The sequence below is a fragment of the Hypanus sabinus genome, chromosome 31 (assembly GCF_030144855.1).
Source record: "Hypanus sabinus isolate sHypSab1 chromosome 31, sHypSab1.hap1, whole genome shotgun sequence".
NCBI lineage: Eukaryota > Metazoa > Chordata > Chondrichthyes > Myliobatiformes > Dasyatidae > Hypanus > Hypanus sabinus.
This window is the reverse complement of record NC_082736.1, coordinates 246,926-274,677: the sequence shown is the minus strand read 5'-3', so window position 1 is coordinate 274,677 and position 27,752 is coordinate 246,926. Positions and strand designations below refer to the sequence as shown.

Below are 27,752 nucleotides of genomic sequence, written 5' to 3'. Positions count from 1 at the left end.
AGAGCGGGTTCACGTTTCCGACCGTACGTACCGGCGTCCGGCCTGCCGGGCGCTTGGTGAGAGCGGGTTCACGTTTCCGACCGTACGTACCGGCGTCCGGCCTGTCAGGCGCTTGGTGAGAGCGGGTTCACGTTTCCGACCGTACGTACCGGCGTCCGGCCTGCCGGGCGCTTGGTGAGAGCGGGTTCACGTTTCCGACCGTACGTCCCAGCGTCCGGCCTGTCGGACGCTTGGTGAGAGCGGGTTCAAGTTTCCGACCGTACGTACCGGCGTCTGGCCTGTCAGGCGCTTGGTGAGAGCGGGTTCACGTTTCCGACCGTACGTACCGGCGTCCGGCCTGTCGGACGCTTGGTGAGAGCAGGTTCACGTTTCCGACCGTACGTACCAGCATCCGGCCTGTCGGGCGCTTGGTGAGAGCGGGTTCACGTTTCCGACCGTACGTACCGGCGTCCGGCCTGCCGGGCGCTTGGTGAGAGCGGGTTCACGTTTCCGACCGTACGTACCGGCGTCCGGCCTGCCGGCCGCTTGGTGAGAGAGGGTTCACGTTTCCGACCGTACGTCCCTGCGTCCGGCCTGTCAGGCACTTGGTGAGAGCGGGTTCAAGTTTCCGACCGTACGTACCGGCGTCCGGCCTGTCGGGCGCTTGGTGAGAGCGGGTTCACGTTTCCGACCGTACGTCCCGGCGTCCGGCCTGTCGGACACTTGGTGAGAGCAGGTTCACGTTTCCGACCGTACATCCCAGCGTCCGGCCTGTCGGACGCTTGGTGAGAGAGGGTTCACATTTCTAATCTTACATACCAGCTCTTGGTGGGAGTGGTTCCGTAGAAATTTAGTGATAAATGGGGTTGTTTTGTGAGCAAAGATAGATGATGGGCTGAATGGCCTTCTACGTTGTAAAGAAGCAGGGAGTGGGTCCATCCTGGAGTAGTGAGTGCAGTCTGGGTAGCGAGGAAGGAAGCAGGAGAGATGAGAGACGACAGCTCAGCTTTGTGGCAGCTGATATAGATACAGGATCTCCACCTCGGCTGCTGAGATTCCAGCTTCGAAGTACGTTTATTATCAAAGTATGTATGCCATACACAATCCTGAAGCTTGTCTTCCCACAGACAGCCACGAAACACAGGAACCCCTTCAAATGCATTTGCTGCTGAACAGTCTGTTGTGACGGGAGAGCCAACTCAGAATAGACTAAATGGGCCAAAGGGCCTGTATCTGTGAATAGTTTAGCTCATGGTGGAGTGGTGGAGCAGACTCGATGGGCCAAATGGCCAGCTTCTCCTTTGTTTTGTGATCTGTGCTGTGGTCTTCTATAATACCTGGGCCTGTACACAGTCCCCACGCAGAACTGTGCAGGCTGTCGAATGGGAGGGGCCCGCAACAATCAGATGGGTTTTAACCCTGTCTCTCCACCCCCTCCAGTTGCCAGAGTCAGCGCCGGTCCTCCCCCCTCGGTTCCCGGCGGAGACGGCGGAGATCAACCAGGGGGATCTGACAGACGCTCTGATCGACACCGAGCGGAGCCGCAGAGACTCAGCTGACGGGACAGGTGAGTGTGGCCGGCTCGCAGTCTGAGCACGTGGGGAGAGCGCGGCCGTGACAGCGTGTTCGTACTCGGGCCTGAGTGCTAATCTGACGGTGCGGATGGGAATGCGGGCGAGGACGCAGGTGAGGGTGGCAGATGGGTGTGTTGTGTCTGAGGGGGAGAGGAGGGTGGCTGCACATCTGGGGTGAGGCCTGGGGAGGGCGCGTGGGGGAGGTCGTGCATCTGGGGAGGGCGCGTGGGGGGCTGCGCGTCTGGGGAGGGCGCGTGGGGGTCGTGCATCTGGGGAGGGCGCGTGGGGGGCTGCGCGTTTGGGGAGGGCGCGTGGGGGAGGTCGTGCATCTGGGGAGGGCGCGTGGGGGCTGCGCGTCTGGGGAGAGTGCGGATGAGTTTGTATCTGACGGGCAGTGCATACGGGCATACGTTTGTGGACAAGTACATAGGAATGAGTTGGTTTGTGTCTGGATGTGCAGTGCCTATAAAAAGTATTCACTCTCACACCTCCTTGGAAGTTTTCATGTTTTATTGTTTAACAACATTGGATCATAGTGGATTTTATTTGGAAAAGACTCTTTTGTGTCAAAGTGAAAATAGATCTCTGCAGAGTGATCTAAATTAATTACAAATATAAATCTCAAAATAACTGATTGTATCAGTATTCACTCCGTTTAATATGACACACCAAACCACCACTAGTGCAGCCAATTGGTTCCAGAGATCACCGTGCGCAGTCAAGTAAAACGACCCCTGTATCTGTAAGGTCCAACTGCTGGTGAGTCAGTATCCCGGCAAAAACTACGCCATGAAGACAGAAGAACACTCCAAGCAACTCGTGAAAAGGTTACTGAAAAGCACAAATCAGGAGGTAGATAAAAGAATATTTCCAAGTCACTGAATATTCCTTGGAGTTCAGTTAAGTCAATCATCAAGAGATGGAAAGAATATGTCACAGCTGTATAACTGCCTGGAGCAGGCTGTCCTCAAACACTGAGTGACCGTGCAAGAAGGGACCCAGTGAGGGAGGCCACCGACAGCTCTGGAGGAGTTACAAGCTTCAGTGGCTGAGATGGCAGAGACTGCGCATACAACTGTCGCCCGGGGGCTTCACCAGTCACACTTTATGGGAGAGTGGCGGGGAGAAAGCCACTGTTGAAAAAAACCCACATGAAACCTCAGCTGGAGTTTGCCAGAAGGCATGTGGGAGACTCTGAAGTCAGCTGGAAGAAGGTTCTGTCGTCTGATGAAACCAGAATCGAGCTTTCTGGCCATCAGAATAAACATTGGTGTGAGCCAAACACTGCACAGCATCAAAAACACACGGTCCCCACCGTGAAGCACGGTGGAGGCTGCATCACGCTGTGAGGATGCTTCACTGCAACAGGCCCTGGAAGGCTTGTGAAGGTAGAGGGTAAAATGAATGCAGCAAAATACAGGGAAATCCTGGAGGAAAACCTGATGCAGTCTGCAAGAGACCTGCGATTTGGGAGATTTGTTTTCCAGAAAGACAATGACCCCAGGCACAAAGCCAAAACTACACAGGAATAGTTTAAAAACAACAAAGTTAATGTCCTGGAGTGGCCAAGTCAGAGTCCGGACCTCAATCCAATTGAGAATTTGTGGCTGGACTTGAAAAGGGCTGTTCACTCACAATCCCCATGCAATCTGACAGAGCGTGAGCAGTTTTGTGAAGAAGAATGGGGAAAACTGCAGTGTTCAGATGTGCAAAGCTGATAGAGACCTATCCACACAGACTCAAGGCTGTAATTGCTGCCAAAGGTGCATCTACTAAATACTAACTTGAAGGGGATGATTAATTATGCAATCAAATACTTTGTGATTTATATTTCTAATTAATATAGTTCACTTTGTAGAGATCTGTTTTCACCTTGACACAAGAGTCTTTCCGTTGATCGGTGTCAAAAAGGCCAAATTAAATCCGCTGTGGTACAATGTTGTAGAACAATAACACGTGAAAACTTCCGAGGGGGGTGAATACTTTCTGTAGGCACTGTGTCAGTGTTAGAGACTAATGAAATGGAGGTAATGAGTTAGCAAAGCTGTAGACCAGGTTGCGAGGCACAAGTTTGGGCGAAAGCACTGCTGCTGGGTGTAAGTACAAATCTGAAAGCTGATGTGAAGTAAGAGCACGAAACCACTGGATTGTGGTTAAAAACCCACCTCTAGTTTTCGCAAGTTTCCATGCTTAACCTCGACTGGCCTCAACACACCCCAGACCACCCAATCTGACCCATTGTTAGCTGCCTGGTCGAGGGCAAAGGGGGCTGGTAGTAAGTGCTAGCATCTACGTCCCATGAGTGAATTGTGAGAGAGAAAGAGGAAGCATGAGTTTGTTCATTGAGACCTGACAGGGCTTGTATCGCTATCCCCCCCACGGGAACATCCTGAGGATGTGTTGGTGTGTGCCTGTTCATATCCTCCCCACGGGAACATCCTGAGGATGTGTTGGTGTGTGCCTGTTCATATACCCCCCCCATGGGAACATCCTGAGGATGTGTTGGTGTGTGCCTGTTCATATCCCCCCCCCCCCATGGGAACATCCTGAGGATGTGTTGGTGTGTGCCTGTTCATATCCCTCCCACGGGAACATCCTGAGGATGTGTTGGTGTGTGCCTGTTCATATCCCCCCCCCATGGGAACATCCTGAGGATGTATTGGTGTGTGCCTGTTCATATCCCCCCCCCCCATGGGAACATCCTGAGGATGTGTTGGTGTGTGCCTGTTCATATCCCCCCCCCCCATGGGAACATCCTGAGGATGTATTGGTGTGTGCCTGTTCATATCCCCCCTCCCCATGGGAACATCCTGAGGATGTGTTGGTGTGTGCCTGTTCATATCCCCCCCCCCATGGGAACATCCTGAGGATGTGTTGGTGTGTGCCTGTTCATATCCCCCCCCACGGGAACATCCTGAGGATGTGTTGGTGTGTGCCGGTTCATATCCCCCCCCCACGGGAACATCCTGAGGATGTGTTGGTGTGTGCCTGTTCATATCCCCCCCCCATGGGAACATCCTGAGGATGTGTTGGTGTGTGCCTGTTCATATACCCCCCCCATGGGAACATCCTGAGGATGTGTTGGTGTGTGCCTGTTCATATCCCCCCCCCCCCATGGGAACATCCTGAGGATGTGTTGGTGTGTGCCTGTTCATATCCCCCCCCCCATGGGAACATCCTGAGGATGTGTTGGTGTGTGCCTGTTCATATCCCCCCCCCCATGGGAACATCCTGAGGATGTGTTGGTGTCTGCCTGTTCATATCCCCCCCACGGGAACATCCTGAGGATGTGTTGGTGTGTGCCTGTTCATATACCCCCCCCATGGGAACATCCTGAGGATGTGTTGGTGTGTGCCTGTTCATATCCCCCCCCCCCCATGGGAACATCCTGAGGATGTGTTGGTGTGTGCCTGTTCATATCCCCCCCCCCATGGGAACATCCTGAGGATGTGTTGGTGTGTGCCTGTTCATATCCCCCCCCCCATGGGAACATCCTGAGGATGTGTTGGTGTCTGCCTGTTCATATCCCCCCCACGGGAACATCCTGAGGATGTGTTGGTGTCTGCCTGTTCATATCCCCCCCATGGGAACATCCTGAGGATGTGTTGTTGTGTGCCTGTTCATATCCCCCCCCCCATGGGAACATCCTGAGGATGTGTTGGTGTGTGCCTGTTCATATCTCCCCCCTCATGGGAACATCCTGAGGATGTGTCGGTGTGTGCCTGTTCATATTCCCCTCCCATGGGAACATCCTGAGGATGTGTTGGTGTGTGCCTGTTCATATCCCCCCCCCCCCATGGGAACATCCTGAGGATGTGTTGGTGTGTGCCTGTTCATATCCTCCCCCCCATGGGAACATCCTGAGGATGTGTCGGTGTGTGCCTGTTCATATTCCCCTCCCATGGGAACATCCTGAGGATGTGTTGGTGTGTGCCTGTTCATATCCCCCCCCCCCATGGGAACATCCTGAGGATGTGTTGGTGTGTGCCTGTTCATATCCCCCCCCACCATGGGAACATCCTGAGGATGTGTTGGTGTGTGCCTGTTCATATCCCCCCCCACGGGAACATCCTGAGGATGTGTTGGTGTGTGCCTGTTCATATCCCCCCCCCACGGGAACATCCTGAGGATGTGTCGGTGTGTGCCTGTTCATATCCCCCCCCCCCCATGGGAACATCCTGAGGATGTATTGGTGTGTGCCTGTTCATATCCTCCCCCCCATGGGAACATCCTGAGGATGTGTTGGTGTGTGCCTGTTCATATCCGCCTCCCATGGGAACATCCTGAGGATGTGTTGGTGTGTGCCTGTTCATATCCCCCCCCCCCCATGGGAACATCCTGAGGATGTGTTGGTGTGTGCCTGTTCATATCCTCCCCCCCATGGGAACATCCTGAGGATGTGTCGGTGTGTGCCTGTTCATATTCCCCTCCCATGGGAACATCCTGAGGATGTGTTGGTGTGTGCCTGTTCATATCCCCCCCCCCATGGGAACATCCTGAGGATGTGTCGGTGTGTGCCTGTTCATATCCGCCTCCCATGGGAACATCCTGAGGATGTGTTGGTGTGTGCCTGTTCATATCCCCCCCCCCATGGGAACATCCTGAGGATGTGTTGGTATGTGCCTGTTCATATCCCCCCCCCATGGGAACATCCTGAGGATGTGTTGGTGTGTGCCTGTTCATATCCCCCCCCCATGGGAACATCCTGAGGATGTGTTGGTGTGTGCCTGTTCATATCCCCCCCCCCATGGGAACATCCTGAGGATGTGTTGGTGTGTGCCTGTTCATATCCTCCCCCATGGGAACATCCTGAGGATGTGTTGGTGTGTGCCTGTTCATATCCTCCCCCATGGGAACATCCTGAGGATGTGTTGGTGTGTGCCTGTTCATATCCCCCCCCCCATGGGAACATCCTGAGGATGTGTTGGTGTGTGCCTGTTCATATCCCCCCTCCCCATGGGAACATCCTGAGGATGTGTTGGTGTGTGCCTGTTCATATCCTCCCCCCCCCCCATGGGAACATCCTGAGGATGTGTTGGTGTGTGCCTGTTCATACCCCCCCCCATGGGAACATCCTGAGGATGTGTTGGTGTGTGCCTGTTCATATCCCCCCCCCATGGGAACATCCTGAGGATGTGTTGGTGTGTGCCTGTTCATATCCCCCCCCCAATGGGAACATCCTGAGGATGTGTTGGTGTGTGCCTGTTCATATCCCCCCCCCCCCATGGGAACATCCTGAGGATGTGTCGGTGTGTGCCTGTTCATATCCTCTCCCCCACGGGAACATCCTGAGGATGTGTCGGTGTGTGCCTGTTCATATCCCCCCCCCCCATGGGAACATCCTGAGGATGTGTTGGTGTGTGCCTGTTCATATCCCCCCCCCCATGGGAACATCCTGAGGTTGTGTTGGTGTGTGCCTGTTCATATTCCCCCCCCCATGGGAACATCCTGAGGATGTGTTGGTGTGTGCCTGTTCATATCCCCCCCCTCCCCATGGGAACATCCTGAGGATGTGTTGGTGTGTGCCTGTTCATATTCCCCCCCCCCATGGGAACATCCTGAGGATGTGTTGGTGTGTGCCTGTTCATATCTCCCCCCCCCCATGGGAACATCCTGAGGATGTGTTGGTGTGTGCCTGTTCATATCCTCCCCCCCATGGGAACATCCTGAGGATGTGTTGGTGTCTGCCTGTTCATATGCCCCCCTCTCCCCATGGGAACATCCTGAGGATGTGTTGGTGTGTGCCTGTTCATATCCCCCCCCCCATGGGAACATCCTGAGGATGTGTTGGTGTGTGCCTGTTCATATCCCCCCCCCCATGGGAACATCCTGAGGATGTGTTGGTGTGTGCCTGTTCATATCCTCCCCCCCATGGGAACATCCTGAGGATGTGTTGGTGTGTGCCTGTTCATATCCCCCCTCCCCATGGGAACATCCTGAGGATGTGTTGGTGTGTGCCTGTTCATATTCCCCCCCCCCATGGGAACATCCTGAGGATGTGTTGGTGTGTGCCTGTTCATATCCCCCCCCCCCATGGGAACATCCTGAGGATGTGTTGGTGTGTGCCTGTTCATATCCCCCCCCTCCCATGGGAACATCCTGAGGATGTGTTGGTGTGTGCCTGTTCGTATCCCCCCCCCCCATGGGAACATCCTGAGGATGTGTTGGTGTGTGCCTGTTCATATCCCCCCCCCCCATGGGAACATCCTGAGGATGTGTTGGTGTGTGCCTGTTCATATCCCCCCCCCATGGGAACATCCTGAGGATGTGTTGGTGTGTGCCTGTTCATATCCCCCCCCCATGGGAACATCCTGAGGATGTGTTGGTGTGTGCCTGTTCATATCCCCCCCCCATGGGAACATCCTGAGGATGTGTTGGTGTGTGCCTGTTCATATCCCCCCCCCCCATGGGAACTTCCTGAGGATGTGTTGTTGTGTGCCTGTTCATATCCCCCCCCCCCATGGGAACATCCTGAGGATGTGTTGGTGTGTGCCTGTTCATATCCCCCCCCCCATGGGAACATCCTGAGGATGTGTTGGTTTGTGCCTGTTCATATCCCCCCCCCCATGGGAACATCCTGAGGATGTGTTGATGTGTGCCTGTTCATACCCCCCCCCCATGGGAACATCCTGAGGATGTGTTGGTGTGTGCCTGTTCATATCCCCCTCCCATGGGAACATCCTGAGGATGTGTTGGTGTGTGCCTGTTCATATCCTCCCCCCACGGGAACATCCTGAGGATGTGTTGGTGTGTGCCTGTTCATATCCCCCCCCCCACGGGAACATCCTGAGGATGTGTTGGTGTGTGCCTGTTCATATCCCCCCCCCATGGGAACATCCTGAGGATGTGTTGGTGTGTGCCTGTTCATACCCCCCCCCCATGGGAACATCCTGAGGATGTGTTGGTGTCTGCCTGTTCATATCCCCCCCCCCATGGGAACATCCTGAGGATGTGTTGGTGTGTGCCTGTTCATATCCTCCCCCCCATGGGAACATCCTGAGGATGTGTTGGTGTCTGCCTGTTCATATGCCCCCCTCTCCCCATGGGAACATCCTGAGGATGTGTTGGTGTCTGCCTGTTCATATGCTCCCCTCTCCCCATGGGAACATCCTGAGGATGTGTTGGTGTCTGCCTGTTCATATGCCCTCCTCTCCCCATGGGAACATCCTGAGGATGTGTTGGTGTGTGCCTGTTCATATCCCCCCCCCCACGGGAACATCCTGAGGATGTGTTGGTGTGTGCCTGTTCATATCCCCCCCCCCATGGGAACATCCTGAGGATGTGTTGGTGTGTGCCTGTTCATATCCCCCCCCCCCATGGGAACATCCTGAGGATGTGTTGGTGTGTGCCTGTTCATATCCCCCCCCACGGGAACATCCTGAGGATGTGTTGGTGTGTGCCTGTTCATATCCCCCCCCCCCCGTGGGAACATCCTGAGGATGTGTCGGTGTGTGCCTGTTCATATCCCCCCCCCCCCATGGGAACATCCTGAGGATGTGTTGGTGTGTGCCTGTTCATATCCCCCCCCACGGGAACATCCTGAGGATGTGTTGGTGTGTGCCTGTTCATATCCCCCCCCCCCCGTGGGAACATCCTGAGGATGTGTCGGTGTGTGCCTGTTCATATCCCCCCCCTCCCCCATTCGAACACCCTGTGCCTGTTCGGGTCGGAAAGACTTTTTCTCACAGGGAATGCTGGATCAATCGCAGCCTCTAGCAGGGACGTTGCAGAATGATTAAGAGAGAGAGCAGGGATGCGATCAGTTGGAGGAGCAGGGATAATGAGACTCTGAGATTCAGAGATGCATCTGCTCCTAGCTTCCCAGGATGCAGGATATGAGCTGAAAGGGGGGGCTGGGTTGTTTTCTCTGAGGGGAGACACGATGGAGACTTATCAGATTGCGAGGCGTGTAGATACTGTGGGAGCCATTACCTTTCTCCCAGAGTGCAAACGTCTCACACCAGAAAGTGTGTGAGAGGAGGAATGTTTAAAGGAGCTGTGCTTTTTTGAGTGAACCAGGAGGTGAGTGGTGGAAGCAGATACGAGAGAGACACATGAATGTGCAGGGAATGGAGGGATATGGACTTTGTGTCGGCAGAAGGGATTAGTTTAGTTCGGACTCTAGTTGGCTGCTACTGTGACTGTGACTGCGCCCTTCTCCCGTCAGCAGGTGGGATGCCGTTACTCCGCCAGGACTCCCCCGTGTCCGTCTATCTCTTCCCGGGTGAGAACAACCAGGACAAGCCTGCGGCAAAGCTGCCCCCGATGGCCGATCGGCTGGACGTGTTCCCCAGCGAAGGAAGCGAGGCGGGCAGTGACTCCACTGACAACGATGACTTCTGCATCCTGGATGCGCCGGGCATGGGCATTCCGGTGAGCACGGCCGAAAGCAACTCGCCGACTGGGGCACTTACTCAGCATGGATCAAAGGGCCTCCATGGTAGCGCAGAGACTGAGCCGTACTGCGCAGAAGTCTCAGGCACATATCAATAAATAGGACTTTTGCACAGTACTGCACTTGTCAATGTGGAGTGGAGAGCGAGGTTGTAAATCTGGTGGCAGCAGAGGACGTTGGGAATGGCAAGGGTGGGACTCCGTGGGAGGGGAGTGGCACAGGGGGCAGAGAAGGAGTGTCAGGTCAGGGGAACGAGGGAGGTGGTGTTGGTGGCACCGGTGCAGACACGCCCAGCCCTGAGACACCAGGCAAGGTCATTAGATTCCAAACAATCGGTTTATTGATCATTACACAATGTCTCTCTCTGGTACTTCCCACTCCCTCCCCTCTCCCTTAGAGTCATACAAAACTACAGCACATAAGAGGCCTTTCAGCCCACCTGATCTGTGCCAAACTATTTAAACTACCTACTCCCAACAGCCTGCAACCAGATCATACCCCTCCCATCCCTGTCCCGATCCAAACTTCTCTAAAACGTTGAAATCGAGCTTACATCCTCCACTTGAGCTGGCAGCTCATTCCTCACTTGCACGACCTTCTGAATGAAGGAGTTTCCCCTCATGTTCCCCTTAAACTTTTCACCTTTCACCCTTAACCCATGACCTCTAGTTGTAGTCCCACCCAACCTCAGTGGAAAAAGCCTGTTTATCTATAAAAAACCTTATCTATACCCCTCATAATTCCGTATACCTGTTTCAAATCTCCTCTCAATCTTCTACATTCCAAGGAATAAAGTCGTAACCGGTTCAATCTTTCCTTATAACTCATCCCTCCAGACCAGGCAGCATCCTTGAAAAGTTCTCTTTCAATCTTATTTATATCTTTCATGTAGGTAGATGAGCAAACTGTACACAATACTCCAAATTAGGCCTCACCAACGTCTTATACTTCAACATAACATCCTGTCTCCTGTACTTAATTCTTTGATTTATGAAAGCTAATGTGTCAAAAGATTTCTTTATGACATTCTCTACCTGTGATGCCACTTTCAGTGAATTATAGACCTGTATTCCCAGATCCCTCAATTCTACCGCTCTCCTTAGTGTCCGACCGTTCACTGTGTGAGACCCGCCGAAGTACAACACCTCAGATTTGTCCGCATTAAATTCCATCTGCCAGTTTTTTAGCTGGTCCAGATCCCACTACGAGCATTGACGCTCTTCCGTGCTGTACAGTACGTCCCCAGTCTTGGTGTAATCCATGAATTTGCTGATCCAGTTGACCACATTGTCATCCAGATCATTGATATAGATGACAAACAACAACGGACCCGGCACTGGTCCCTGTGGCACTCCACTAGTCAGAGGCCTCCGGTCAGAGGGGCGACCACCGACCAGGGCCTGAATATCTCTTGAAAACCTGTCAGCTTTACTGCTTTTATTTTGATGAGCACATGCACACTCCCAAGATTTCAGCTTTGAAGGCCTCCCACTTGGCAAGCACACCAGAAAACAGCCTGTCCTAATCCTCACTTGCCAGAGCCTTTCTGATACCATCAAAACTGGCCTTTCTCCAACTCGACACGAGGACCAGACCTGTAAGTTTACCTTTAACTTAATGGCATGATGATCACTAGATGCAAAGTGATCTCTTCCTCAAATTTCTGTCACCTGCCTTGTCCGACTCCCTAATGGGAGGTCACTCTCTCTCATTGGGGCTTTTACATACGGATCACCGAAACTTTCCTGAACACATCTGACAAACTCTGTCCCATCTGGTTCTTTTACAGTCAGTATGTGGAAAGTTAAAATCGCCTGCTGTAACAATCTTATGTCTCTTACAGCAGTCTGCGACCTCTACAGGTGTGATCCTGTGAACGGTTGGGTGGTGTGTAATATAGCCCCATTAACATTGTGATATCTTCCTTATTCCTCAGTTCCGCCCACTAGACGAGTTCTGCCGTCTGTCCGGACTGAGCATTGCCGTGACATATTCCCTGATGAGTAACGCCACCCCTCCCCCTCTAATCTCTCCCACTCTGCGGCATCTCAAACTGTGGAACCTGGAATACCGAGCCACCAGGGAACCATCTCACTAATGGCTACAACATCATAATTCCAGGTGTTGGTCCATCCCCTGAGCTCAGCTGCCTTTCCTACGATACTTCCTGCATTGAAATAGACACAGCTCAGGGCACCAGTCACACCGTGCTCACCCTTTCAATCCCTGACTTTGTCTGAGGCCTTAGCAGCGTCTGTCGCCACAACTTTCCACTAACTGTTCTGACACTCTGGTTCCCGTCCACCTGTAGGTCTAGTTTAAACTCCTCCCCAACCCCCCCCCCCCCCCATGCAGCACTAGCAAACCTACCCACCTGGATATTGGTCCCCTCCAGTTCAGATGCAAACAGTCCCCTCTGTGCAGGTCCCACCTTCCCTGGAAGAGGTCAAAAAATGTTACGCCCTCCTTCCTACACCAACTCCTCAGCCACGTGTTAAACTGTAAGATCTTCCTCGTTCTGGCCTCTCTAGCACGTGGCACAGGAAGCAATCCCGAGATCAGAACCCTGGATGTCCCGTCCTATAACAGCACCCAACTCCCTGAACTCCCTCCCCTTTTCCCAACCATGATTCCCCTCTCCCTGCCCCCTCCCCTTCCCACTCTCAGACCCAGATCAGAATCGGATTTCTCATCACTCACATGTCATGAATGGTGCAGTACATAAAATTACTACAGTTCTATGCACCCGAGCGATGTGTATGTGTACTGTTATGTTTTTATGCTGCACGGTAGTTGCCAGTGACTGCAGTGGGCTGAAAGTACGTCGGCACTCAAGCTGTGAACCCAGCCGTGACCCTGATCTTCCAGAGGCTGGCCTCGGCTCACGTTCCGGACGAGTGAGCCAGATGGCGATCTGTCTGGATTTTCAAACGGCCCTGCGGGTCAAGCTATTGATGCTGAGACGCACTGGGACACACCATCAGTGATTTAACCCGGCCGTCGGGTGTTTTGGGTCCTTTAACATCAGACGCCCTGGCTCAGGCAACCCAGCCGGAGTTGATCAAGCCCCAGCTTGTGTCCCAACACCACGGGTGCACAGGTCACACCTCTTGATCTATAGCCGTCACTCTGTGGCAGCCCTGATGGATTTCCTGTTTGCATCCCCCCCCTTCGTAGTGCCATTTAAAGTGGAGGTCGATGATTAGTCAGGGTGTTGAAAGGTTACAGAGGGAAGGCAGGAGAATGGAGTCGGGAGGGATAATCAATCAGCCATGATGGAATGGCTGAAAAGAGACAATGGGCTGAATGGCCTGACTCTGCTCCTATGTCTTATGGATGCCCGTTTCTCTGTACCCCTGCCCTGTAGCTAACACCCTGTGGCTTTAAACACCTTTACAACAGGGGGAAGTTTCTCCATTACACTCTGTGTAGATCTAATCTGTGACCCTCCTCAGTCCCTCCTTCACTGAAACTCTGTCCCAGGCAACATCCTGGCCAACAAAAATCTGAAAAAAACTGCAGGTCCTCGAAAGCTGAGATAAAAAAAAATCAAACACCGGAAACTCTGCAGGTGAACTGTGCAGCCACCCACGTCCTGCCTTCAGAACTCGCACTGCAGCCTAACCAACATCCTCTAGAGCTGTCTGCACCCTCTCCGCTTCTATCTGGCCATCGGTGCTGTGTCCCAGCTGTCCAGGGCAGTACGATGTGCAGAGCGAGCTGGTGGCCATGCAGCAGCCTCCCTCCCCCTCCCCACTCAGCTGACGAATCCAAAGGAACCGTAGAGACCCAGACAATCTGGTGTCAGGAGTTGCCAGTCTCAACATAGGACTCCATCCCTGGATCTCTCCTCCGGGTTTACTCTGGAAGCCTTCACCAAGAGCGGGGGGCCCGAGATCGGGGTTTTCCTTCTCCTCGACTGACGAGCCCCGTCTGCCCGAAGTGACTGGCTTTAAGGCCACAGTAACCCACCTTTGCCCCGTCTCCTGTCACTGGGCACAGTGAAAGACAGGAGCTGGACTGGGTTGTCAGAGGCTGTCTGAGCCAGACTCCATTGGAGGGGCTAATCCTCGCTCCCTCCCCTCCCTCCCACCACTGTGACAACCTTAAGGAACCTATCAGCCCAGGTGACGAAGGCAGGTCATTGGTTTATTGATGAGCTTCAGTTTGTTTGCCCTGCAGACAGATGGTTGCATATACACAGGAATAGAGTGCTACAGTTACTGAGAGAGTGCAGTGCAGGCAGGCAAATACAGTGCACGGACCACGACGAGGTGCATTCAAGGGTTCAAAGAGAAATGTCTACAATATACATCCTGAAATCCTTTTTCTTCACAAACATCCATGAAAACAGAGGAGAGCCCCAAAGAATAAATGACAGGTCAATGTTAGAAACCAAAGCCCCTCCCAGCTCCCCCTCCCACACAGCAGCAGCAGCAAAGCAACGATCCCCCCCCCCACCAGCACTGTCCACTCGAGTGTGCAGCAAAGCATCAATAAAGACACAGACTTGCACTACCCCGAGGACTACTCGTTCACCTGGTAATTCAACATACCACGGGCTCTCTCTCTCCCTAAAAAGAGTTGTCTCTGTTTCACAGCGAGAGGGGAGACATAACAAACAACTCACTGATTTACGATGTTAGAAGTCTGTTGTGCTGCGTTTTCAGGGTTCTGTGCCCGAAGAACTCGGGTCTCTGGGTGCTCAGCCAGCAGCCCGCTTTCGATCTTCCGTCTCCCACGACACACCGGATTCCTGCGGAGACACCGACCTCGAGTCCGCCCGTCTCCAGAGCCACGAGATCCCGGGCCTCCGAAAGCGGGCTAATCTCTTGGGCCGAGTCCTTGGTATATTGAACAACGGCCAGTCGTGAAACCCCGAGAGCGGGTCCCATTCCCTCAAAGAACCGAGTCAGCGTGTAACTCCAGGGCAGGGCTTTCAACAGAACCCTGAAAGGGGAAAATAGAAATATTACAGATGGAAGTAGAGTTGGTTTCAAAGGAGTCGCCGTCAGGCGCCATTGACTCCTGATTGAGAGTTAATCTTTAACGTATGAGAGTCTATTAGCAACAGAGTGGAAGCTCTCCTTCAGCCTAGTGGACTCATTTTTTAAGACTTTTCATCTTCTGCCCGATAGGGCGGGGTGGGAGGGAGAAGAGAGAATCTCCAGGGCGGGTGGGGTCTTTGATGATGATGGCTGCTTCATCCATCCCTCTCATAATCTTAAACTCTCAGTGGCCATTTTACCGGGTACGACTGGGGAGGAGATACTGGTGACCGTCTGGGTCCTGGGGAGTGTTTCAGAACAGGGAGACCCTGGTGTACAAGTACGTTAGTCACTGTGAGTGGCGATAGAGGCAGAGGGGGCGAGGACGAAGACATTTGACACGTGGACGTTCGTCAGTCAGGCCGCTGGTACAAGAGTTTGAACAGGCATTGATTGGTTAGACAGCATGTGGAGTGTTCTGGTGGCTCAGCTATCAGCAGATGTCATTAAACTGGAGGGGCTGAAAAGCTTCATGTGGATGTTGCTGGGACTGGAGAGTTTGTGTTGGAAGGAGAGTTGCTTTCCCTGGAGTGAAAGGGGCAGGGAAGGCCTCAGAGAGGGTAATAATATCATGAGGGGCACAGGTAAAATGAATGGTCACAGTCTTTACCCCAGGGTCAAGGAATCTGAAGCTCAAAAATAAATTCATAATCCAAGTACATTTGTCAGTATCTACAGCCCCAGATTCATTTTCTTGCAGGCATACTCAGTAAGTCTTACCACCACAATAGAATGAATGATAGACTGCGCAAACCGGTGTGCCAAAGACAAGCAGACAGACATAGTTAAAGAAAATAAGGACTAATAATAATTTTAAATTGGTGGACACACGTTTCAGGTGAGTGAGGTAGATTTAAAGAGCACAGACCATAAGACATCGGAGCAGAATTAGGCCATTTGGCCCATCTGCTCCAGCATTCAGTCATGGCTGTTCCTGTTTCCCCCTCAACCCCGTTCCTCAGCCTTCTCCCCGTAACCTTTGCCACCATGTCCAATCAAGAACCTAACGAGCTCTGCCTTAAATTCACCCAATGAGCTGGCCTCTCGAGGGTGCAGGGTATATGGGCCGGACTACCACAGTAAGTGGTGTAGACAGCTGTAAGGAAAGGATATTGAGGAAGCCACATGCATGGGATGGTGAGAAGGAACCTGCCCTCTGAGGGAGGCATCTTGGTGAGCACGGATGAGTTGGTGTGAAGGGCCGTTTCTGGAAGTCTGGCAAAGATCCTTCATTTTGGTTGTTGTGTGTCTGATGGACTGGGTGCGGTCTTTTCCTCTGCAGACCATTGCATGTGTGTGCGTCTGAGATCTGTACAAGACCATAAGGTAAAGGAGCAGACTCAGGCCATTCAGCCCATCAAGTCTGCTCCATATTCACTCATGGGCTGAAACAGTCATTCCCACTCCCCTGCCTTCTCCCCATACCCTCTCATGCCCTGGCTAATCAAGAACCTATCTATCTCTACCTTAAATGCACCCAATGACTTGGCCTCCACAGCCGCTCGTGGCAACAAATTCCACAGATTTACCACCCTCTGACTAAAGTAATTTCTCCGCATCTCAGTTCTAAAAGGATGTCCTTCAATCCTGAAGTTGTGCCCTCTTGTACTAGACTCCCCTACCATGGGAAATAACCTTGCCATATCTTATGTGTTCCGGCCTTTTAACATTCGGAATGTTTCTATGAGATCACTCCTCATTCTCCTGAACTCCAGGGAGTACAGCCCAAGAGCTGCCAGACATTCCTCATACGGTAACCCTTTCATTCCTGGAATCACTCTCGTGAATCTTCTCTGAACCCTCTCCAATGTCTGTTCAGTATATCCTTCTTAAAATAAGGAGCCCAAAACTACACACAACACTCCTGCACAAGGACTCCCAAGACCCTTTGCTGCTCTGCATTTTGAATTCTCTCCCTATCTAAATAATAGCCCACCCGTCTATTTCTTCCACCAAAGTGCATGACCATACACTTTTCAAGTGGTATTTCATTTGCCACTTCTTTGAGCATTCCCCTAAACTATCTAAGTCTCTCTGCAGGCTCCCCGTTTCCTCAACGGTACCTGCTCCTCCATTTATCTTTGTATCATCGGCAAATTTGGCCACAAATCCATTAATCCCATAGCCCCAATCATTGACATACATCGTAAGAAGCAGCAGTCCCAACACTGACCCCTGTGGAACTCCACGGTAACCGGCAGCCAGCCAGAATAGGATCCCTTTATTCCCACTCTCTGTTTTCTGCCGTCCAGCCAATGCTCCACCCATGCCAGTAACTTCCATGGGCTCTGCAGCCTCACATGTGGCAGCTTGTCATAGGCCTTCTGAAAATCCATGTACACCATGTCTACTGCATCTCCTTTGTCTACCCTGCTTGTAATTTCCTCAAAGAATTGCAGTAGGTTTCTCAGGCAGGATTTTCCTTTCAGGAAACCATGCTGGCTTTGGCCTGTCTTGTCATGTGCCTCCAGGTACTTGGTAATATCATCCTTAACAATCGATTCCAACAACTTCCCAACCACTGATGCCAGGCTATCAGGTCTATAGTTTCCTTTCTGCTGCCTCCTACCCTCCTTAAATAGTGGAGTAACATTTGCAATTTTCCAGTCATCTGGTACAATGCCAGAATCTATTGATACTTGAAAGATAATCGTTAATGCCTCTGCAATCTCTCCAGTTACTTCCTTTAGAGCCCGAGGGTGCATTCCATCAGGTCCAGGAGATTTATCCACCCTCAGACCATTAAGATTCCTGAGCACCTTCTCAGTCGTAATTGTCACTGCACAAACTTCACTTCCCTGACGCTCTTGAATGTCGGGTATACTGCAGATGTCTTCCACTGTGAAGACTGATACAAGATACACATTCAGTTCCTCTGCCAACTCTGCATCTCTCATTACAATATCTCCAGCATCATTTAGTATTGGTCCTGTATCTACCCCCCACTCTGTTTTACTTTTATATACTTTAAAAAGCTTTTAGTATCTTCTTTGATATTAGTGGCCAGCTTCCTTTCATAATTCATCTTTTCCTTCCTAATGACTTTCTTCTGCAAGTTGTTAAAAGCTTCCCAATCCTCTGTGTTCCCACTATCTTTGACTCACTTGTATGCCCTCCTTTTTGCTTTAATTTTGACTCTGACTTCACTCGTCAGCCACGGTAGTGTCCTTGCATCTGAACGTTTCTTCCTATTTGAAATATGTCTGTCTTGCACTTCCCTCATTTTTCACAGAAACTCCATCCACTGCTGCTCTGCCGTCCTTCCTGCTCCTGTCCCTTTCCAGTCAACCTCGGCCAGTTCCCCTCTCATGCCATTGTGATTTCCTTTACTCCACTGAAATATTGACACATTGGAATTGAGTTTCTCCTTCTCAAATTTCAAAGTGAACTCCATCTTATTGTGATCACTGTTGCCGAGGGTTCCTTAACATTAACTCTCTTATCACCTCCGGATCATTGCACAACACCCAATTCAGAACAGCCAATCCCCAAGTGGGGTCAACAGCAAGCTGTTCTAAAAAGCTTAGACATACTACAAATTCTCTCTTGAGGTCCAGTACTGGCCTGGTTTTCCCAATCTACTTTCATGTTAGAATCCCCAGTGATTATCATGACATTGCCCTTCTGACATGCCTTTTCTATCTCCTGCTGTAATTTGTAATCCACGTCCCCGCTGCTGTTTGGAGGCCTGTATACAACTGCCATTAGGGTCCTTTTACCCTTGCCATTTCTTAACTCAACCTATATATATGTGTGTGTGTGTGTGTGTGTGTGTGTGTGTGGTGTTTATTTATCTGTGTGTGTCTGTCAGAATCACTGTGTGTGTTTGTGACGTATATTAATCTGTATGTGACTGTATCTGTGTGTGTCTGTCAGAATCACTGTGTGTTTGTGACGTATATTAATCTGTATGTGACTGTATCTGTGTGTGTCTGTCAGAATCACTGTGTGTGTTTGTGACGTATATTAATCTGTATGTGACTGTATCTGTCAGAATCACTGTGTGTTTGTGAAGTATATTAATCTGTATGTGACTGTATCTGTGTGTGTCTGTCAGAATCACTGTGTGTTTGTGACGTATATTAATCTGTATGTGACTGTGTCTGTCAGAATCACTGTGTGTGTTTGTGACGTATATTAATCTGTATGTGACTGTATCTGTGTGTGTCTGTCAGAATCACTGTGTGTTTGTGACGTATATTAATCTGTATGTGACTGTATCTGTGTGTGTCTGTCAGAATCTCTCTCTGTGGGTTTTCCAGCACATTTTTACCCAGTTAATCACTCTCTTTCTAGCCCAAAGACGGAGAGCCGGTTGTCTCCAAGCTGACGGACGAAACCATCGTGATCAAGGACGGTTACTTCTCCCGGCCCATAGGCAGCACAGACCTGCTGAAGGCCCCGTCCCGGTTCCCCGTCCCCGACACCCGGATCATGCTGAGGGAAATCTCCGTGGTCTGGCATCTGTACGGAGGGAAGGACTTCGGCTCACTCCGCCCATCTTCCTTTCACTCGCATTCACCCAGGTAGGCACGGAGGGAGCCGAGGGTTTGGACTGCTGCTCGTGAGGAGCTGCTTCTCCTATCCACACTTCCATAATTGTGCAAGCTGCCTGATAACATCCACTCTTTCCAACTTCAGTCTCTCTTCATCCTCCACAGTGCACCTCAGGAGACACAGGAGCAGCATTAGGCTGTTCGGCCCATTTCTTCGTGGCTGATTTATTACCCTTCTCAACCCCATTCAAGAGCCTATCAACATAAATATACCCACTGACTTGGCCTCTACAGCCATCTGAGGAAATTAATTCCATAGATTCACCACCCTTTGGCTAAAAGGATTCCTTCTCATCTCTGTCCTCTGGTCCTAGACTCCCCCACTATAGGAAACATCCTCTCCACATCCACTCTATCTGTGTCCTCTGGTCCTAGACTCCCCCACTATAGGAAACATCCTCTCCACATCCACTCTATCTGTGTCCACTGGTCCTAGACCCCCCCACTATAGGAAACATCCTCTCCACGTCCACTCTATCTGTGTTCTCTGATCCTAGACTCCCCCACTATAGGAAACATCCTCTCCACGTCCACTCTATCTGTGTCCTCTGGTCCTAGACTCCCCCACTATAGGAAACATCCTCTCCACATCCACTCTATCTGTGTCCTCTGGTCCTAGACCCCCCCCCCCACTATAGGAAACATCCTCTCCACATCCACTCTATCTGTGTCCTCTGGTCCTAGACTCCCCCACTTTAGGAAACATCCTCTCCACATCCACTCTATCTGTGTCCTCTGGTCCTAGACCCCCCCCCCCCCCCCACTATAGGAAACATCCTCTCCACATCCACTCTATCTGTGTCCTCTGGTCCTAGACTCCCCCACTTTAGGAAACATCCTCTCCACATCCACTCTATCTGTGTCCTCTGGTCCTAGACCCCCCCCCCCACTATAGGAAACATCCTCTCCACATCCACTCTATCTGTGTCCTCTGGTCCTAGACTCCCCCACTATAGGAAACATCCTCTCCACATCCACTCTATCTGTGTCCTCTGGTCCTAGACTCCCCCACTATAGGAAACATCCTCTCCACATCCACTCTATCTGTGTCCTCTGGTCCTAGACTCCCCCACTTTAGGAAACATCCTCTCCACATCCACTCTATCTGTGTCCTCTGGTCCTAGACCCCCCCCCCAACTACAGGAAACATCCTCTCCACATCCACTCTATCTGTGTCCTCTGGTCCTAGACTCCCCCCACTATAGGAAACATCCTCTCCACATCCACTCTATCTGGGCCTTTCAGCATTCATTTGGTTTCAGTGAGATCTGCCCTCATTTTTCCGCACTCTTCACATGCCAGCCCAGAGCCATCAAACACTCCAGATACGGTAATCTTTGCATCCTCAGGATTGTTCTTGTCAGTCTGCTCTGGACCCCTGCAATGCCAGCACGTTGTTTCTTAGGTGAGCGGCCTTGAAACCTCTCACAGTACCCCGCGTGCGGTCTGACCAACGCCTCGTGAAGCCTCAGCATCACAGCCTTGCTTTTGTATTCTTGCCCTCTCGAAGTGAATGCCAACATTAATCCTACATTTCTCATCTTCGTTATCCGTCTATTCCAAGATTTCCATGAATGCGTGACCTCCTCCCTCCAGAACCACAGCTGTCTGAGATCCGTACTCTCCTCGTTCCCGTCCTCCTGGACACAGAACAGACACCCAAAGAGCTGGGATCCCTCACCCATCTTGCGCCTGCCTCTCTCTCTCGGCAGCAACGCTGTGGTTGTAACACTTTACGGCAGCCTGCTGCAAGATCCATGTTCGATTCCCTCCACTGTCTTTGTACCTTTCCCTGTCACTACGTGGATTTCCTCTGAGTGCTTCCGTTCCCCCCATCCTCCAAAAACGTACCAGTTCGTAGGTTAATTGGTCACATGGGTGTAACTGGGCGGAAGGGGCGATGGGCGTGTGGTATTTATAGATATTGTGAATAAATTCCCAAGACGTCCTGTTAGGGTAAATGAGTTATTGACCATGTTACATTCGTGGTGACTCTTCTGGGCTGCCCGCAGCTCAATCCTTGCTGATCTCTTTAAATTCTTCTCTGAGACGTTCCTCAGGCTCTGCCTCACTGGCCTCGACATTTACCCCTCGGGGGCTAGCTTTCTGCTTGGTCAACACTCCCCGGAGAGTTTCACTGAATGAAAACTGCTTTGTTAAAAGGCATTGTGGCCAGTGAGGACTACACCAAAGTAAGTTTGTGTCGTAGGCAGTGAGGAGCATTATTAAGCATCACAGCTGGATCTTGATTGTCTGGGGAAGTGGGCCAAGGATTAGCAAATGCAGTTTAATTCGGATAAGTGCAAGCTGTTGCATTTTGAAAAATCAAACCAGATGCAGGGGGGGGAGGAAGGCAATGTCACTCGACCAGAGGAGGTGTGAGGGGCTCCTTCCCTCCGTTAGCCTGCAGGTCACCCTCGGGCGAGGTGGAGATGTGTCTCTACCAAAGGAGGTGTGAGGAGCTCCTTCCCCCTGTTAGCCTGCAGGTCACCCTCGGGCGAGGTGGAGATGTGTCTCTACCAGAGGAGGTGTGAGGGGCTCCTTCCCTCCGCCGGCCTGCGGGTCACCCTCGGGCGAGGCGGAGACACCTCTCTACCAGAGGAGGTGTGAGGGGCTCCTTCCCCCCCACCGGCCTGCAGGTCACCCTCGGGCGAGGTGGAGATGTGTCCCTACCAGAGGAGATGTGAGGGGCTCCTTCCCTCCGCCGGCCTGCAGGTCACCCTCGGGCGAGGCGGAGATGTGTCTCTACCAGAGGAGGTGTGAGGGGCTCCTTCCCTCCGCCGGCCTGCAGGTCACCCTCGGGCGAGGTGGAGATGTGTCTCTACCAGAGGAGGTGTGAGGGGCTCCTTCCCTCCGCCGGCCTGCGGGTCACCCTCGGGCGAGGTGGAGATGTGTCTCTACCAGAGGAGGTGTGAGGGGCTCCTTCCCTCCGCCGGCCTGCGGGTCACCCTCGGGCGAGGCGGAGACACCTCTCTACCAGAGGAGGTGTCAGGGGCTCCTTCCCTCCGTTAGCCTGCAGGTCACCCTCGGGCGAGGTGGAGATGTGGCTCTACCAGAGGAGGTGTGAGGAGCTCCTTCCCCCCGTTAGCCTGCAGGTCACCCTCGGGCGAGGCGGAGACACCTCACTACCAGAGGAGGTGTGAGGGGCTCCTTCCCTCCGTTAGCCTGCAGGTCACCCTCGGGCGAGGTGGAGATGTGTCTCTACCAGAGGAGGTGTGAGGGGCTCCTTCCCCCCGCCGGCCTGCAGGTCACCCTCGGGCAAGGCGGAGACACCTCTCTACCAGAGGAGGTGTCAGGGGCTCCTTCCCTCCGTTAGCCTGCAGGTCACCCTTGGGCGAGGTGATGTGTCTCTACCAGAGGAGGTGTCAGGGGCTCCTTCCCCCCGTTAGCCTGCAGGTCACCCTCGGGCGAGGTGGAGACACCTCTCTACCAGAGGAGGTGTGAGGGGCTCCTTCCCCCCCGCCGGCCTGCAGGTCTCCTTCGGGCAAGGCGGAGACACCTCTCTACCAGAGGAGGTGTGAGGGGCTCCTTCCCTCCGTTAGCCTGCAGGTCTCCCTCGGGCAAGGCGGAGACACCTCTCTACCAGAGGAGGTGTCAGGGGCTCCTTCCCCCCCGCCGGCCTGCAGGTCACCCTCGGGCAAGGCGGAGACACTTCTCTACCAGAGGAGGTGTGAGGGGCTCCTTCCCTCCGCCGGCCTGCAGGTCTCCCTCGGGCGAGGTGGAGACACCTCTCTACCAGAGGAGGTGTGAGGGGCTCCTTCCCTCCGCCGGCCTGCAGGTCTCCCTCGGGCGAGGTGGAGATGTGTCTCTACCAAAGGAGGTGTGAGGGGCTCCTTCCCTCCGTTAGCCTGCAGGTCTCCCTCGGGCAAGGTGTAGTTCCTGTTTAGCCCCCGATCAGGGTGAGGTGAACCCGTGGGAGCAGGTAGTGGACGGTCGTACGAGCAGCCGGTGCAGATCACAAGTCCTGATTATGCGACCACTGTCGCCAGGCAGACAATCTCTGAAGAGTATTCTTTCTTTATCAATCTTTTTATTAATTAAAAAAGTACATATATATATAAACAAGAGGAGAATTATCTCAAATATCTATATCAATAACAATTCATATAAAAGGTAAAATAAACATTGTCAAGATCATACATAGTATCAATCTAATAGTATAGAATGAAAAATAAGATAATCAATTCTACTGTTATCATTCCATGAAAAGAAGAAAAAAGATAAAGCAACTTTTATCATTTTTTACATACATAAGAAAATTCACTAAACAAAAAAACAAAGAAAAGAGAGAAAGAGAAAAAAAGGGACTGGGCAGCCCATACTGAGAGTGAAAGCAAGTAAAAAGAGAAACTTTCTGATCAAATCCAAAGTTTCGAGAAGGTAACTGGAAGAGCAATAAATCAAGTCATATGAAAATATTGAATGAAAGGTCGCCAGGTTTCCCCAACTTTAGAGGATGTATCAAATGTCCAACTTATTATTTTCTCTGAACTTAGGCGGGACATAACGGAGGTAAGCTAATAAAACCCTGTAGGTGGATTGGAGTCCGCCTACACTCTTCTCGGCAGTAAAGTGTAAAAGCTATCATCCATTCGGCGGAAACAGGAATAAATTCTGCTTCCGGTGGAGTGATCGTAAAAATTGCTGAAAGTAAGTTCGGTTGTAGGTCCAAATTCAAGACTTTTGATAAATGAAGAGTATTGTTAACAGCTGGGGTCACCCGTCTTGTAAAATCACTGCCCAGAAGAAGGCAATGGCAAACCTTCTGTAGAAACAGTTACCAAGAGCAAACATAGCCATAGAAAGACCATAATGCCCATGTCACACGACACGGCACGTGACGATCACCTCACACGACACGGCACGTGACGATCACCTCACACGACACGGCACATAATGCCCATGTCACACGACACGGCACGTGACGATCACGTCACACGACACGGCACATAATGCCCATGTCACACGACACGGCACGTGACGATCACGTCACACGACACACCACGTGACAATCACCTCACACGACACACCACGTGACAATCACCTCACACGACACGGCACATAATGCCCATGTCACACGACACGGCACGTGACGATCACGTCACACGACACGGCACATAATGCCCATGTCACACGACACGGCACGTGACGATCACGTCACACGACACACCACGTGACGATCACCTCACACGACACGGCGCGTGACGATCACCTCACACGACACACCACGTGACGATCACCTCACACGACACACCACGTGACGATCACCTCACACGACACACCACGTGACGATCACCTCACACGACACGGCGCGTGACGATCACCTCACACGACACGGCGCGTGACGATCACCTCACACGACACGGCGCGTGACGATCACCTCACACGACACGGCGCGTGACGATCACCTCACATGACACGGCGTGTGACGATCACCTCACACGACACGGCACGTGACGATCACCTCACACGACACATAATGCCCATGTCACACGACACGGCACGTGACGATCACCTCACACGACACATAATGCCCATGTCACACGACACGGCACGTGACGATCACGTCACACGACACGGCGCGTGACGATCACGTCACACGGCACGTGACAATCACGTCACACGACACGGCACATAATGCCCATGTCACACGACACGGCACGTGACGATCACGTCACACGACACGGCACATAATGCCCATGTCACACGACACGGCACGTGACGATCACCTCACACGACACGGCGCGTGACGATCACATCATACGACACGGCACATAATGCCCATGTCACACGACACGGCACGTGACGATCACGTCATACGACACACCACGTGATGATCATGTCACACGACACGGCACGTGACGATCACGTCACACGACACGGCACATAATACCCATGTCACACGACACACCACGTGACGATCACGTCACACGACACGGCACATAATACCCATGTCACACGACACACCACGTGATGATCATGTCACACGACACGGCACGTGATGATCACGTCCTACGATGCAGCACATGACGATCATGTCATACAACACGGCACGTGACGATGATGTCATATGACACGGCACATGATGTTGATGAAGAACCCTAGGTAGGACTTTCACAGTGAACAACTGACAGCCCTTGATTTTTTGCTGAAAGTTTAAAAAAGACTTCATAAAAATATTGTGTTTGCCTGTTCGGTGACAAATTGAAATTTTGAGCATTTTTGGCGATGTTGAAATTTTGCCTTTAGCTTTGGTCGCCCTGCTGTGGGAAAGTTCGAGGCACGTCACGGAACAGGCCCTTCAGGCTGTTTGAGCCTCACCGTCCACTTAATCACAGGACCAATACACCTCCTTTCTGGTACGTCTCTGGACTGTCTGGGGGAACCCACGCGGTCCCAGGGAGAGCGTAGCAACACCATACGGATGGGGTTGGAATTGAACTCTGAATCCGACGCCCTGAGCTGTCATCGATTCCCGCTACAGTGATGCAGTGAAGACGCCATTGAGCTGGACAGAGGGCAGAAAAGATTTACGAGGACGTTCCCAGGACTCGGGGGAGGGTGAGCGGCTGGAACTTTATTTCCCAGAGTACAGGAGACTGGGAGGTGATATAGAGGTGTTTAAGATGATGAGGGGGCAGAGGTAGGGTAAATACACTTGTCTTTTCCCCAGGGTCCGTGAATCAAGAGTGTTACGTACCCCGTAACTGGGTCACTTACCAGCAAAGATAGAGAGGTCCGTTGAAGCCTTATGGTACTATTTTAACAGTATTTATTGATAAAAATACATAAAAATAATATCAGTGCAAACATACAGATAATATACATCATCAATACTAAATCTAAAAGCGCGGGTATAATAATAATCACTAAGAAATAGCTCTGTCATTGTCTAGGGGATAATGTATTGTCCGATGGAAATTTAAAAGTCACTCAAGTTCACTCAAGCTGCAGCTTTTTGGGTGGAGAGAAAGACGGAGGTTTAACTTGCCCATTCCTTTTATGATGTCAATCCTTCGAGAATCGTTGGGGGCTGATTTCCCCTTTGTGGTTAGCTAAAGCCGTGCTTCCGTAGTAAAGGCCCACCAATTCCGAGGCAAATGGAAAAGGACGCTTTTCCACCGGCTTGCGCTATTACGCTGTTACAGGAGTTCTAGCATTTCTTCTGGTGCGTCTGAGGGGCTGTTCCCCAGACCTTCTTTTATCCTGACTCACAAGGTCTCGGATGTCAATCAGGTTGGGATGATGCAATCCCTCCGCCAACCCCCCTCGGTTCATTGCCTGGGGGCTTCGATGCATCGTACAGTATTCAATACACAATTCCATCTCCAAGTGACACTAGCCGTTATCAATGGTTCCACCTTTCAGAGGCCAGGACACATTCCAAACTCTTTCTGGATTCTGCACGTCTTTCTCTCATTTCCTGGGTCTCCTGAACTGACTTAATAGTGATCTTGCGATTCTCAAAAAGGAGGGGGCCATGGACGTAACAAGAGCTAGAGGGCCCAGGTTTAAGGTGGCGGGGGGAGATTTAATAGGAACCTGGGGGGCAACTTCTTCACCCAGAGGACTCCGAGCTTCCGGATTTGAGGCAGGCACAGTAACAGCATTTGAGAGACACTGAGACAGGTACAGTCCTGTGGGAAGTCTGAGGCACTCAGTTACATATCTGGGGTGCCTGAGACTTTTGCACCAGGACTGTGGTAATTTAACATTTTGCACTCTACTGCTGTCGCAAAAAAAACAAATTTCATGACACTTGTGAGTGATGATAAACCTGATTCGGATCTGGGTCTCTATTGTGGACTGAGAGTGGGAAGGGGACAGGGAGAGGGGAATCATGGTTGGGAAAAGGGGAAGAGAGAGGGGAGGGAGCGGGAAGCACCAGAGAGACATTCTGTAATGATCAATAAACCAATAGTTTGGAATCAAATGTCCTTGCCTGGTGTCTCAGGGCTGGGTGTGTCTTCTCTGCCCCCCGTCCCACACCCCTCTCACGGCGCTCCACCCTCACTATTCCCAACATCCTTTGCTCGCTGTCCGCTCCAGATTGTCAAGTACAGCACTGTGTGAAAGTCTCGGGCACTCTGGCTATATCTACGTGCCTGAGACTTTTGTATAGTACTGTGTGTGGATAGGAAGGGTTTCAAGGGACATGGGGCAAACAAGGACTAACTTCCACAGACACCTTGTTCAACAG

At 51.8% G+C, this 27,752-nt stretch overlaps 1 protein-coding gene across 1 annotated transcript in view; it reads left to right on the top strand.

Annotated features, from left to right (window-relative positions):
• The window catches only part of atg2a (autophagy related 2A), a 464,956-nt gene that overhangs the window by 378,661 nt on the left and 58,543 nt on the right, over positions 1 to 27,752 (top strand). Inside the window, exons 29-31 of the mRNA XM_059954818.1 lie at positions 1,420 to 1,546; positions 9,721 to 9,926; positions 19,293 to 19,522. Of these exons, the coding sequence (XP_059810801.1) occupies positions 1,420 to 1,546; positions 9,721 to 9,926; positions 19,293 to 19,522 (563 nt within the window). The remainder of the gene's footprint in view (positions 1 to 1,419; positions 1,547 to 9,720; positions 9,927 to 19,292; positions 19,523 to 27,752) is intronic.